Source organism: Larus michahellis, chromosome 8, assembly GCF_964199755.1.
Source record: "Larus michahellis chromosome 8, bLarMic1.1, whole genome shotgun sequence".
In the NCBI taxonomy this organism is placed as follows: domain Eukaryota; kingdom Metazoa; phylum Chordata; class Aves; order Charadriiformes; family Laridae; genus Larus; species Larus michahellis.
Window position 1 is genome coordinate 26,023,951 of NC_133903.1, and position 15,156 is coordinate 26,039,106.

Below are 15,156 nucleotides of genomic sequence, written 5' to 3' on the forward strand. Positions count from 1 at the left end.
TTTAAGTTTTAAACGATGTGTTGTAACTGTTTGGAGGGTTACTTTAAAATGGTAGTAATAAGTCTGTATTTCACTTGGCAGGCTAGGCAATAATATCTTCTTATGCTGACAGTAGTAAAAGATAACTAAAATCAAAGCAGCCCACACGAAACAGCTTTATTCTTAGTGTCCATAGCCCATTTCCTAAGACTGCTTGTATGATCAATGCTGCAAGCAATTGGGAAGGTGCTTATTTTGGCTTGCAGGCATTGTGTTTAAATAAAAAAATATGAAAATGCCTACCTCCAACCTTTATGAGGAGGAGGGGGAAGAACCATCTGTGGTGCTCAATGACCTGTTTGCTGCAGCTGGGTCATGAATCCTGGGAAACTGAAGCTTCAACCCTGAATCTCTTTGGGTTTCTTATTGCTTGGAGCTTGGTATTTCAGTATGTAATTTCTGACCTTTAACTTTATTTCTGTAGTCTTATTTTCATACTGTCAAACTGAAATAGTTGAACGGCATGTTAAATCTTGAGGGTTATTTTCTTTGCCCATGACACATTTAATTTTGATAGTCATAAGTGTTCTTCTTTATACATAGATTATCTATTGGATTACAACACAGGGGAAGAAAAATCTTCAAAAAATCTCCTTGGTTCTGCTACAAGTGAGTATGATTTATTAGAAAAATTATTGCTGTGCTGAAATAAAATGAGCTAATTTGAAGTGGAATGACTTTTTGTCATGCAACGGCTATGACTCGTATTTTTTCTGCTGAAACAATTTATTGTTTCCTATTTGATTGCATAGGAATAAATAGTAACAATTCAAAGTTGGGATATAGTTCTTAAAGTGTTCTAAAAATAAAACTTTCCAGTTCTAAGGATCTCTGGTTTTTGGACACTTTGCTTTCTGTACTTAAGGATCCTGAGCTTTTAAAATAACACGAATGTTACATAGGTCTGTAAGTAACTAGTGCTAAAGTACTGTAGAACCTTAATTATTCAGAACCTGGAAATCTGTGCTTAATTAAGGTGCCTTATTTTTAGGAGGCAATAAAAAGATTTTCTTTGTACGGCTTGAAAGGAAGCGATAACGAACACTTTCTGAGAAGGCTTTGTGTAAATATTGTGGCTGCTATGTTCTTCATAAGAGCTGTATGTTTTTTTGAGAGAACAAGCAGTTCTTGACTGTCTCTTGTCACTTTTCCATTGGAAAACCTCAAGGTGTGGAGTTGGTTTGGCTAAGAACACTTGAGTATTCAGTTTTAATGGTATTCTTAACTGCTGAATTATTTAGGATAGTATCAGTTGCCACGCAACTTCTAAAGAGCTCTTACGCTGTACCACTCTTCCTCCTCTCCTAGGAATATTGCACAGCTCAGTGCAGTTTTTCAAAGGGGCAATAGAGAGTGGGAAAGACAGCTTATTTCTAAATGTTAGCCTCTCACAGATGAGAGAAAGCAGTATATTCTTCCCTGACACCGCTTATCTCTTATCTGCGACTTTCAAAGTTTCAATTTTCAAGCTGCCTTGATGAGGTGTGTTCACAGTTCTGTCTGCAAGTGCAGTATTGCAAGGTTTTTTTGTTCGCTGTCTGAAAAATGCAGTGACTTTTCTTTTGTTTTTTTTTTTCTAGAGTTACTAAAACTAAGAGTAAAAGATCTGAAACGCCTATTACTGATAGTGCTGTAGAAAGACAGCTGAGCACTGAAACATTGCAGTGATCATTATTTGCAGTCTTCTGGTAGTCTAATCTGCAAAGGTAGCTCACTGTTCTTCCTCCTGCTGTTCTCCTAGGCTGGCAGGCTTCTAAACAAACTCTTAATTCTCCCTCTTTTTCTGCTTTTCAATCAATAATAAGAAACCATTCATACTTCCAAGTTTAACATCTTCTGTTTATCATGACTTTTCGAAGAATACAGCCCCAGATAAATAATGTAGTTCAGGAATGTAGTTGCTGATGTGTTTTGGATGAAAGGCAGAACCAAGGTTTTAAACAGAGCTTCCTGGAGAAGAAATTTGTCATTAGTACTAAAATGGCTCTCTAACCTTATGAACTTATCCATGCAACATACAGTACGGATGTATGTTGGTGGGTGGGGGAGAATTGGGCAGAGTTGGGCAAAATTGGGCCAACTTTTGCACATTTACAATAAGGTGCTCTTTCCCTGTTCCTCGTCTTCTAAATAAGCCAGGCAATGATGTTTGTTTTCAGTTTCAAGACCAGAGTATTAGCTGTATCTAATATGTGCCGATACAGAACAGACCCTCTTTGCATTTACTTCTGTGAATTGTGGGGGGGGAAAACTGTTCTACTTAACAGATCCTTAAAAAAGAAATAATGTCTAAGCCAGATCTGTGGATATTTGTTACAGTTTTCTTCCAGTTGCCTTGACTGATCTAGATTACATTCAAGTAAAGAGTAGATTTTCATCTTCAAATCTTAAAATATTTAGAATTGTTATGATGCAGCAGTATCAGAGCCAAAAGTAAGATTCAGGATTAAGGAGAGGAGGTATGATGCAAAATGACGGAGTCCAGCTTAATTTGAATGAATCTGTAGTTTTTTGTCTGCCCTGCTGTGGACATCCTATGTTGAAAGGCAGAATTCTGTCTTGCTCATTTAGCAAATGACATTTCTTGAATCCCTTCTTCAGTGCTGCTATGACAAATGATCCAACTTGTCTTTAATAGAGTTCTTCCGTTTGAGTGTTCAAGCTCTAAATTTCTGGCTTGGGACCTGCCTCAGTGGTTCACATGCTCAGATTGTCAAAAAATTCCACGCATAAATATTCTTCTGTTTGTCTTACTGTTCCTTGGTTTCAGTGGACTGGTGATCAGTGAATACTTCTCACTGGTGTTAGAAGGTCTAGCTGCTAAAGGTTAGATATGGGTTGTCAGATACAGATTTCCAGCTTATAAATCTATCCTTTAAAGTGGCAGATGTATCCAGTGTAATAGACCAGCTTTTTTTATGTCCTTATGCTGTGACTTGTTTCAAGCAAGTGTTATAAAATAGCAGATTGCTCAGTGGCGCTGATCTCTGGCCCCTTTGAATGTCCTCTTTGATTAGTTGTTTTCTCTTTTAGATGCTATCCTAAGTATGGTGAATATTGCTGCTAATATGCTTGGAGCCAAAACTGAAGAGTCGTCTGAAGCTGAAGGTATTTTTTTTTTTTGAGATTAAAAGAATTCTGGAGAGTTTTATTTTTTGTTTATTTTGTTTAATTTTTTTTGAGGAGTTGAATCATCTATGTTTAAATTACTTTTTTCATTGGCATACCTGATTAGTGCTATAGAATTCTTATCCTACGAAGATGCTGAATTTGCTGAGAAGGGAACTGATACAAAGTTAACATATATGTTTGTTCAGCCATACTGGGAGATCTCTGTATTATCCATCTCCAGTTGTAAAGTCTAACTTGCTGCTGCTTCCTGGAAATGTTTTGAGACTCCATAACATTGTATACGTAAGCTGTCAGTAGCACTTTAATTCAAATAACTTTGAATGGCACCTGCATTTAATTTGGTATGGCAGTTAATAATCTAAAAGAAAAAACACTGCCCCAAAATTTGTTGAAAACAAATATGGTTCTTGAATTTTTATGTTCACATTTTCATCCTCCCTGCAGCAGGGAACAAAAGTGTATCTGAAAATGTCACTTCCACCCCTGCAACTTCAACAGCTGCACCAAGACTGCCTGAACCAACTCCTGTTCCTTCACCAGAGTAAGTGATTGGTGGTGTGTGGTTTTTTTTTTCCCCCCAGTGTGTTCCTAGCAGAGACTGACATGCACCAGTCTGTAATCTTTGGTAGTAGAATGCTTAGATACATGGCACACTGCCTTAAACAAGTAAAAAGGCAAGTATTTGGTGAAATCTGTACCAGGGAAATTTATCACTTAAGTTACTGCTTATAGCTGTTTCCATTATGATATGTTTTTTTAACACTTGAATAAATGGCAAAATGCATCATTAACTTTCTCAATTGTTTGTATTACTTTGTCTACAAGAAGTGGGGGGAATGTTGTGCTCCTGACTATTGCAGATTTCTTGGATGGAAACTGACTTAATAGTCTTACAGGTTTTGCAGGTTGTCTCCTGCAGGGGAGACCAATTGACAATGTAAGTTGTGTTGCTGAAACTTCAGTTAAATTGTATTGACAAAAATTCTGATTTAGAAGCTTATATTTTTTTTGATAGGCTTTCCTTGATGAGAATATGTATGCAAAGAAATTGAATTTGGTTAGGAGGAGTTGTATATAGATAATCTATGGGATGTGGGTTTTTTTTCAGTTGATCACAATTTTTTAGAATTGATTTGGTTTCTTAGAGCTGAGACTCTAGCTCTTAAATGTTAAGGCTTGACTTGTGCTATATTTAGTGGTTTTATGGTTTTCTAGCGCTCTGGTTGTTGAGAGACTGAGCAAGGTCAGTGGGAAGGTTGTGATTCTTGCATTTTCATTTGCAGATTGCAACAGAAGAGCAAGATGCTTGCTGTAGTGATAATTGAACTGGTGACTTTTTTCAGGGGTGAGGGAAGGGGCAATATCTGATTGAGAAGGCTTGCTGTTTCAGAAGCAAGGGTTGAAATAATTTGTTTGCAAATTGGGATTGAAAACCACCGGAGAAAATACTAATTTACCAAATTTCTGACTGTGACCAAACTGGCCTTTGGTCACTGGAATAAGCTTTGCACATTTTCTAAAGACCCTACTTTTGCAGTCTTCCAGAGCAAGCATGTAAAACTGTTGAAGTAACATCCCATCTTTAACTCTTTCATTGTAGACTTGTTACTACAGGTATTCCGCAGATCGATAAAGAGCAATCAATCGTGGATTTGACAAAAGAAAGTCCTATTGTTCAGCTAGTACAAGAGTATGAAGAAGATTCAAGCCAGTCAACAGTAACTTTGCTGCCCAGTGATGATGATCAGGAAGAAGAAGCAGCAGCATGGTTTGAACTTGAGACAGAAAAGTACTGCTATGACATGGCAACCGCATGTTGTATTTCCACCTTTTCAGAATATCTGTTTAAATGGTGTTCAGTTGCAGTAGCCATGCATCGGCAGCGTAGTAAAACCGAAGGAAAACAAGGGCGAGATTACTCTGCTGATGTTCAGCAGCCACAGGCAGTTCTGACTGAATCTATACATGCGTCAATAGATGAGCCTCTGCCTGAGCAATTAGACAGCAAAGTTGAGAGACCGTCTGGATCTACTGTTGCAGTTGACTTCAGCAGTGTGGTCCATGAGGAGATCAGTAATGAAACCACAGATTTGATTGAACTGGAGCCAAGCCATCCTCAGACTGTCTCTCAGTCCCTCCTCTTAGAAGTTACTTCTGAAGTTAAGCCATTACCAAAAACAGACATGGCCTTGCAGCCTGCAAAAGAAGATGCAGGACAGCTAGCACCAAGGGTGACTCCCCAGCTGGATATGGCTGAGATCAGTGCAGAAACAGAAAAGGCCGAGAGCTCTGTTGCAGAAGAAAAACCTGTAACTTCTGAAACCAGTGTGGCCACTGAGGTAAAGGAGATGAGCACAAGAGAGACTATGGCTATTCCAGTGATTCCAAAGCCTACAGAGACTGTTCCGCAGCCTGAACATACAGCGGGCATATTATCTGGTGATGCTGAGGAAGGAAAGGAAAGCACTCCAGAAGTGCAGAAACCTCTTTTGCCTCCTATTGAGTCGTCTGTATCTGCCGAAACAAAGGAGGATGATCAGGCAACTGAAGAAGCTTTAATGGCGATTCCAATCACTGGGGGACCGCAGAGAACAGCTACAGACTTCTATGCTGAATTGCAGAATTCAACAGATCTAGGCTATGCTAATGGAAATCTCGTTCATGGATCTAATCAAAAGGAGTCTGTCTTCATGCGCCTTAATAATCGCATAAAAGCCCTGGAAGTAAACATGTCCCTCAGCAGCCGTTATTTAGAAGAACTTAGTCAGAGGTAAGTCTGAGGAAGACTGGTAAGAGTGTAAACATGATTTTAGCCAAAAACAAAGGAACATAATATATATGGAAGGTAATATAGTGGAAGCTGAGTATACTCTAGACCACAGCATAAAGCTTTATGGAAAAACTGAGAAAAGTACCTAATCCCTGGGTATCTTACTGGAGACACAGATGTCTGGCAAGGGTTCCCTTTCTGTATTTCAGATATAACTACATTTATTTTGTTTTGAGGAATATCGATGGGGGGGTTTTAAAGGGTGAAGCGTTGCCAGGATGTAAGCGCTAATCCTGTCCATAATCCTTTCAACAAAAGGGTACATCCTCCTGTTAAACTGAACAGCACAGCCCTACAATGCCTTCTTTACTGAACCGATTGGTTCCACTTAAGCTACTGTGTAATCTGTAATAACCCTTGTTGAAGAAGGGAACATGGAGAGGGAACCTAGAATTTTCTATGAGGGGTGTATGTAAATTAATGTTTATCTGTGGTGCTCCTTAGCCATAGGAGAATCAGGAAATTATACCAACTTCAGAACTGGTTCCAAGGAATTATATTTACTGTTGTGTTTCTCTTGGCAGGCAGTGTTTTGTAGAGAATTCTCCATAGTGTATTCTAGTCAACGGGTGCTAAGCTCTAAGTTAAAATAGATTTGACTTAAACCTTGGAGAAAACCCACAGAAAAAACTAGGGAGAGACGCATCCCTTGTTTATGTTTGAAACTTAAAAGGAAATACCACCTGACATTTAAATAAAACTACTTTGGACCAAGAGAAGCTTTCCCTTTGTGTAGTGATGTATTCTAAAGACAAATCTAGTGCTAGGAGTCTTATGAACTGGCATTTCAAACCTTTACACTTCTTGTTGTAGGTACCGAAAACAAATGGAGGAAATGCAGAAGGCTTTCAATAAAACAATAATAAAACTTCAGAACACCTCAAGAATAGCGGAAGAGCAGGTATGGTTTGTTGGAGTACTTAAGTTTTCCTGCTTAGGAAAGTTTACTTTTGAGAGAGTTACAAGGAGGTGCCAAAATTCTCTTTCAATTGAAGATTTGTTAGCTGCGTATCTGCCTTTGAAAAGCAACTGCATGCCATGCTTCCCGTATCTGTTTTTTTCCTCTGTAATTAAATTTTTAGGTATGTTCACAGTTGTTTTAAATAAAGCCATTTCCAGCTCTGTTTCCTGATCTTTGTATTGGAAGGAAAAAAAATAGTTGTCAGCCGGTAATGGCTAAAACTCTTAAATGTCTTTTCAATGAAAAAGTTATCCAGGGCTCTTCCAACCCTTCTTTCTTCATTGTAGCTGCACTCAAAATGTTGAGTGTTTTTTTTTTTTTTTGTGAACTTGACTTGTTTTTCATCTCTGATTTAAAGTATAGATAGTCAGTTGTCCTCATATTGCTGAAGAGACCTAGCCTCTAGAAAGGGGGAGAGGTACAGTAATGTCTTATGCCAAATTTGCTTTTGAAAGTGGAGTTCATGTAACAAAAGCTTTAGTTCATTCTTTAAAATGTGATTTAAGGAAGTGGGAGCTGAAGGAGGTTTTCCCTGCTCTGCCATCCTGGCTTTCCTGAGCAGCTGTGAAATACGGCACTAATGGCAGTGCTGAATAATCATTAAAGCAACTGCGCAAGCTTAATCCCAAACCATCTGAAAACTTCTGAAGTGCTGTCCCAGGCCTGTACTCTGTTCATCCACCAACAGTGAAGAAAATCACAATTTCCCTGAGATCATATGTATACTCTTTTCTGCTTTTTTTTGAAAGGTATCAAATGCTAGTCAGTCTGAGGTGCTCCTTGTGGTTGACCTCCCTGATATTCTGCTCACCTTTCTTAATTTCTCATAGGATTAAGAATCCTGTTAGGGCTCTTTCCAGGAAGATGATAGCTGCAAAGTTCTTTTTCCTGGCTGGCTTGGGCTCCTGTCATTAAGTGGCAGGCTACCTGATCCCAGAGCAGAAGCTATGCGTCAGCCCTTAGACCTCAGCTCTGCGTGCTCATCTGCACGTGTACTTTGTAACATGACAGTACTCAACTTCCTGATAGCCATTGAATGGAGCTGGCTACTTAATCTGCCTGTAACGAAGATAGCGGAGGTCACTGTAATGGAATGCACTTGGCATAATGTTACAAAAGGTTATTTGATAAGTAAAAATGTTGATGTTTTTATGTGTGTGTATATGATTGATGCTGCTTAAGTGGTTTCAAATGTTATATGAATGTTGTGTTGAAAACGATGCTGAATAAGTCACGTGGCTACAAAATGCCTGGCTGTGTCAGAATGCGAAGTCTGTACCTGTGAGTGTGTATGAAAGTGGGAACCTGACAACTAAACATGGCCATGACTCTCTTTAATACAGGATCAGCGGCAAACAGAAGCAATCCAGCTGTTACAAGCACAGCTCACCAACATGACGCAGCTAGTTTCCAATCTGTCAACAACTGTGGCGGAATTAAAACGTGAGGTAATTATAATTCAGCATTGTGGCACAAGAACTCAAAGGAAACAGATACGTAAACATATCTCAATTTGAGGAAGCCTGGAGTCTTTAAATGAAACTTTTCATTTGAGATGATGTCTGTAGTGGTGTTTTCAGTCTATTTTAGCAGCTGGCCGAGGGAGGGAAGGGAAGTCTGAGTAGCTTGAGCTGTCTTGTGCATAGCAAGATCAGTAATAATTTATACTACAGCCTACTAGCCCCATGATTATAGTCTGAGCTAACAATAATGATATAACATAGTTGGAATAACTTAATATCTCAGCCTTCATGTAGTGCATTGGAATGGACATTGTTCTGTGAAATGATTTTTTAATGAAGACTAACCACTGACTTTGGAATGGCAACAATGGGGTTTGTGGCACATGCAGAATGTTGGGCATGTGTCAGAGGGAACAGTAAAGTTCATGCTTCAAGAACTTTTCTGGCACTTGCTGCGTTATGTAGGCAGTTGTATTGCATGGCTTTGTGACACAGCTTCAGTAGAATGGGATGCTTTGCACTGTCCGGTGTTTATATTGTCCACTTAAACATTAGCAGACTCTGGCCACAGGAGGTTTACTGTGCAAGACCGTACTGGCCACTGTTAGAACTGCGCTGTAATAACACACGAGTATGTGGAGGGTTGCTATTGAACGGCTGGCTCTTATGGCTCAGACACCCTTCTCCGTTCCTCTCTGGCTACGGTGATACTTCAAGATTAGGGGAATCTTGGAAACAGTATTAGGAACGTGTTCTCTCAAATGTTTATGTTCTCCAGCCTGGGATTTCAAGCAGTACTATAAACATGACTTTTTTTTGTGTGCATGTTGCCAAAGACATCTCTTGAGCTGTTTTCTGACACTTAGTGAGACTCCTTTGATGGCTGGCTAAGCTCCTGTTTATGAGTGCTGTGGTTTCAACCAGGACTTGACAGTGGTGATCATCAGCATATGTTAGATGAGTGTCCTGGAATTTGAACACATGGCTGTCCCCGAACTCAGCTCTGGTCACCTGAGTCTATTAATCTGAGAAGCTTGCCCGTTACAAAATGGGAAGTAGTGTTCCTTGTCTTTGTATGACTTCTAAGATCTCTTAGTGTGTTTAAGATAGATTATTTTTTTATAGGAAAACTGTGCAATTCATTTTTTTTAAACATTATCTGTAAAATACCCTTGGATTTCAGCTTCCTTAATTCTATATAAGCTTTGTCTGCCAGTCTTCAGAAATGAACACACTAGAAAAATCCTTCTGCTAGATAGTGAAGCGGGAAGAGTATTCAGAAAGATGAAACTCATTGAATTGAGTAAATGTAATGATATTTATTCTGTGAAGTACTATAATGTCAGCTGATAAAAACACATAGAATTGAGATAGCATTGCATCCATTACAGCTTTAAAACAGAGAAGTTACTTGTTTAATACACTTTCTGAAAGTAATATACTTTCCGTCAGATAGGTTTGAGTGCTGTTTGCAAGGGGAAGCTGCTGCTTTAAGTTATGGTAGTGCCATTGTTGGTGACACTTTGTCCTGTGTTGCCGGCTGGTGGTTTTCAGCCTTTACTCTGAGTACTGCGTAGCCAACAGACTACATCAAACCTCTGAAAAAATACTCAAATTTGAATGAGTCTTTAGTGAAATTGAAGGAAAGTGACTTGAAAACATGTCAGTTGTGTTCTTTTAAAGATATTAACCTTTAAAACAAGAGAATAATAGTATCATTAAATTATTGTTTGTCTCTAACAACTGTATCAAACTCTTCCAGGTTTCTGATCGACAAACCTACCTTGTGATTTCTCTGGTTCTGTGTGTCATTCTGGGCTTGGTGCTTTGTGTGCAGCGGTGCAGAAGCACATCTCAGTTCTGTGAAGATTACCTCTCCAAAATTCCCAAAAGTAATCACTACCCCAGTCCCAAAAGGTAACAGATTTCTATTTGAAACAAAATTGTTCTTGCAGCTTTTATTTGCGGTTTCCTAAGTCTGCTGGGACTGGCACATCCGCTTTAATTTTGAATCTTCTTTCAGAAAACTCGATAGCAAAGAGCCATTACTGCTCTGTAGTAACACTCTCCTAGGAGCATTTTGGGGCTACTACTCTTAACGTGCCTTGATAGCTTGTTGCAAAGATAGTACTGTGTCTGTTTGCCAGGCTTTCTTGGGCACCCGAGTGACTGACTGATTCTGTCCTTCTGTCAAAGATGTCAATGGAAAAATGTCCTTCTGTCAAAGATGTTTAATGGAAAAATGTGTATGACAGAGCCCTGAGAAAAATGCATTTAGAAAAGCTTTGTTGATTTTTTTTTTCTTCTTCTCACCCCTAGATGTTTTTCCTCCTATGATGATATGAATTTGAAAAGAAGAACTTCTCTTCCACTGGTCAGATCACAGTCTTTTCAGCTAGCTGGTAAAGAAGGTATTATTCCCATATGATACATCTAGTCTCTAGTGTTACTCTACTAGTGCTGTACAACGTGTGTGTTACTGCGAGCGCAGGAAAATAGAATTGCAGGTTAATGTCGAAATATGCTGGATCGTACTTGTTCACGTATACATTCTGTAGGACAAGGTGCTTCAGGACCAAGTTACCAGACGCTCCCAGAACTGTGCTAAATTATGCTAAAACATTAAATGTAGTCTTAGCATCTGTAGAGTACAAACAATATCATTCTTGGGGTTAGTAGCAGTCCATGCAGGCATTCAGGTCTACAAAGCTATGAAGCTTGCAGAAAGTGGTATTTTTTTAAATTTTTTTTTTTTAGCTCCAGATGTGGCAAGTCTGAATGCCTTACTTATCAGAAGTCCTGATAGCCTGTCTTTGAAACTTGGCAGATATTTAAGATCCAAACTTATCTGTAGTAAGAAAGTTTGGACTATTTAATCTTGGTTTGGGTATAAAGGAGTGATACAGTCTTCTCAGTATTTGTGTTACACTTGGGACAACTGAGTTCTGATTTCTTGAGCCATTGTCATCATGCAAAAACAAAAGCACAGATTATAGTAACTACCAAGTGTGCAACTGACATTGCTTTTCTGGGTGTAGCAAAATTGCTCCATGAGTTTTTGTACTGTGAGTAAAACTGCGTGAAAACTCATGAGTTGAATTGGGAACGTGTTGCAATAGAGCCTAGTTAAGGCATAGACTTACATTTTTGCAAAACCCCGTTTTTTCCAAATTGTTCTCTGCTTTGGCTTGGAGGAATGATTTACAAGCCCCTGATGGAGGAATGTCAGACTGATCTCACATCAGTCTGAACATCTGCGTCCTTGATAGGTACACCTTCTAGTATCTGTCCTGTCGTGGGCAGGCTGCACGTTAAGCACCATTGTATTGGTAACCGTTTGTTTTTGTAGAAGCTAACTTTTAATGAGTATTGTTCCTTTCCCCCCAAAGGATGTTCTTTGCACCTCTCCTATGGCCTCGTCTCTCAGGAGGTCAAGTGTCTTATCGCTGACAGCTGCTGTGGCAGCACAGAGGAATTTCTCAGTGTTGACTTCACTTTCGGTGTTCGTGTGTTGTACCTCCGTTAATTTATAACGGGAGGAAAAACGCGTGTGGAAAGTGGAATACTTTGTTGTGCTGTTATTTATTTAGAATTGCATTGTTCTAGAGTTGGCCGTGTCGGGACTGCTAAACTTCTGTTCCCTCTCTTACAGTGGATCCAGAGGACCTGTACATTGTAGAACCCCTGAAGTTTTCCCCAGAGAAGAAGGTACAGTGTCTGTGGGGAGGGCGGGCAGGCGGAGCTGAGCCTGTTTCTGCCGGCAGGTGGGGCATGTCTCAGTTGCTCTCCCTGCGCCGGTTCCTGGGCTTAGTATTTAAGCTCTGCTTGCCTTCCAGAACCTAACAGTTTCTCTTTTTACTTGTGGTTTCAGAAAAAGCGTTGTAAATATAAAAGCGAAAAAATAGAGACTATTAAGCCGACAACAGAGCCTCTGCATCCAATAGCCAATGGGGAAATTAAAGGAAGGAAGCCGTTTACAAACCAGAGGGACTTCTCTAACATTGGGGAAGTTTATCACTCTTCGTATAAGGGTCCTCCATCCGAAGGAAGCTCTGAAACGTCATCGCAATCTGAGGAGTCCTATTTTTGTGGCATTTCAGCATGTACAAGTCTGTGCAATGGACAGACCCAAAAGACAAAAACTGAGAAGAGGGCTATAAAACGAAGACGGTCTAAAGTTTCAGACCGAGGGAAGCTCATAAAAACTCTAATACAGACTAAGTCAGGGTCAATGCCAAGCCTGCATGACATAATCAAAGGAAACAAAGATATAACAGTGGGAACACTTGGTGTCACGGCAGTTTCTGGACACATCTAAAGCTAGCTGAACTTCTCAAACAGGAGAGTGTTTGTTCGTTTGAGAACAGTCTGTGGTATTCTGTGGGAGGATGGTGGGAGACAAAGAGCTCGACTAATTGGAAAGTATTCAGAAATTTGGTTTCTGTCTTTTAAAATAGATGGGATTGTGTCAATCTTGGCTATAAGCTGCAGCTTTACAAGGCTGATAATTTCCTATGAGAACAGCTTGGGGGGAGGGAGGGCAGGGTTCATTTTATAAAGGTTTTTTTTCACAGTTCCTGGGGCAGAGATTTTTTGAAACCCAGTTTGTTGGGTGGAATAGGGATAAAAGCCTAATCCTCTTCCTTTAGCTTTGTTCCGATTTCTTGCACCTTCCCATATTTATGTGCCTTTTGTCTATTTATAATGCCACTGGAAGAGGGGAGATACAATTGTTTGTCATTTGATTTATTTTGTAATTTCTCTAGCTTTTTTTGAAGATGCAACACTACAGTGCTGTAAAGGGACATGTGTTGGCCTTCAGCTGGACTCAGTAACGTGGACTGGATACTGTAAAAATACATGGACTAATAGATGCACTTGCCTGACTAGATTCTGGTTTTGCAAACTTGGTTGACGAGAAATATCTGGCTCGGGGTGGGAATCCTATTTATTTCCACCTTGAGTTACAAACCAGAGCTGTAGTCTGTACTAACTGAATGACAGTTGCTCTTTAGGATTTCCTGTGTACAACGGGATCTTACGCTGATGAATGCGTTCGTTATCGAAGTTGCCTGCTGTAGTTCTCTGAAGGGAGTGAACGGGGAATGCTCACTGCTGCTGTGCTGAGGGTTCAGGAAAAAGCTCGGCTGAAGAAGGCGAGGGCGAGCTGGTGCAGCTGGGCTGTTCTCCGAGCCAGCTCTGCGTGTGCCGAGTTTGCAAAGCCTTGAAATCTGATCGGTCAGGTTGGGTCAAAGTGGGTATTTCCATAATGTTTGCTTTTGTATTGGCTAACAAATGTGCAGTGTTTGTATGGTTGGTATTTTCATATCCAAGTGTTTTTTATTTTGACTGTGATTGTATATTTGGATACTATAGGATGTGTGATTGCTAAAATGTTGAGTGTGTATCTGAGTGAGTGGGACAAAAGGTTATTCCTTTTGGCAGGTGTTACAGGTTCACGTTGTAAAAAAATAAGTTAACTTATTGAGCACTTTTAGTGGTACCCTTTTTAACAGATCTAATGCCTTTCCTGGGTATTGTATGTAATGTGACTTATTTAAAGCCTTTGTTTTTTTTGCTGCTTTCTTGTTAGTTTATGAATACTTTAAGGTGATGTACTTTTGGAGTTGATCTGCACAACTAGCCAGTCAGAGCACACGAACCAGACGCATTGAACGTGAATTCAGAAGGGTTTCAAACCTGGATGAGGAAAATACATACCACCTGAGTGCAGCGTACAATGTTGTGGAACAAGAGTATGTAACTACAGACCTGTAGTGCCATTAGAAACTGTGAATTTCCAAATAAATCTGAACACTTTGTCTTTAATTTGCTGGCATTTTTCCTTTTGAAAGTGAAACTTGGGGCTTAAATTCTTTGAGAACCACTAGTCTTTACATTTCAGTACAGGACTAGGACCGGTGTCCTTTGGGTCCATAGTAAGGAGTTGTTAAACTTTATTTGTCAGCCCAGATGTGCTTGTCTATTTAAAAAAAAGAAAAGGGGAGGTGGGGGGAGGGAAGCTGAAGTGGTGCTTTGTCTGAAAGTTCAGGAATTGTGGCCATGTAAAACCGCTGGAATAAGTTTCCAGCGTGTACCAGTTCACAACTTGACCTCGGGGATCCTTAGAAGTGGTAGCTTTCTGTGAGAATGGCTGCGTGAAAACAACCTCTTGGTAATTCAGAGATAAGGTTTGTGAAGGATATAAAAGGCTGTTAAAAGAAAGTGTTAGTCATTTATCCTTTCAAACCAGAGTTTTCAGCTGGAAGTTTGCCCCTTACTGGTCCCTTCCTCCTCACTTATTTCTAGCAAGCGAGGTAACGCTGCGTTGCAGCCAAATGCCGAATTCTCCAGCTGTCTGGCACCTATTCTGATCAGATGAGACCTCCCCAGCACTGATTGCTCCCTCGAGTGTCTTGAGACTCTCCGCTTCATCACAGGGAGCGCTATGATTTAAAAAGCAATCGAATGTGGCGTTTGCTGGGGGGTGGTGGGGTGGGTTTTGTGTGTGTGTGTATTTTTGTGGTGCAGGGTTTCTTTATTTATATGTTTACTGCTTCCTCTTGATACATTGCTTGTAGGAAGTGTGCTTTCCTTTATGTCCTGGCAATCGCTGGGCTGTTGCTCTCATCAGTAGGAATCAGCTGAAGCTGAACACGACTGAGTTCTTCAAGCAGGTCATGGTCACTATCTGGCTCTAAACTAAAGACTGACTGACCTAGAATATGCCG

At 40.0% G+C, this 15,156-nt stretch overlaps 1 protein-coding gene across 4 annotated transcripts in view; it reads left to right on the forward strand.

The window, feature by feature from the left end:
- SUCO (SUN domain containing ossification factor) overlaps positions 1-14,254 on the forward strand; it is a 43,069-nt gene extending 28,815 nt beyond the window's left edge. For 3 of the 4 annotated variants that reach the window (XM_074597670.1, XM_074597671.1, XM_074597672.1), the window contains 10 exons: positions 583-648; positions 3,073-3,147; positions 3,616-3,712; positions 4,772-5,941; positions 6,815-6,902; positions 8,306-8,410; positions 10,188-10,342; positions 10,745-10,836; positions 12,078-12,133; positions 12,297-14,254. In XM_074597670.1, the coding sequence (XP_074453771.1) occupies positions 583-648; positions 3,073-3,147; positions 3,616-3,712; positions 4,772-5,941; positions 6,815-6,902; positions 8,306-8,410; positions 10,188-10,342; positions 10,745-10,836; positions 12,078-12,133; positions 12,297-12,743 (2,351 nt within the window). In that variant the 3' untranslated portion in view covers positions 12,744-14,254. Of the gene's footprint in view, positions 1-582; positions 649-3,072; positions 3,148-3,615; positions 3,713-4,771; positions 5,942-6,814; positions 6,903-8,305; positions 8,411-9,349; positions 9,502-10,187; positions 10,343-10,744; positions 10,837-12,077; positions 12,134-12,296 lie in introns of those variants that run through there. The other variant, XM_074597673.1, reaches the window with a different exon arrangement.
- The last annotated feature ends 902 nt before the right edge of the window (positions 14,255-15,156 follow it).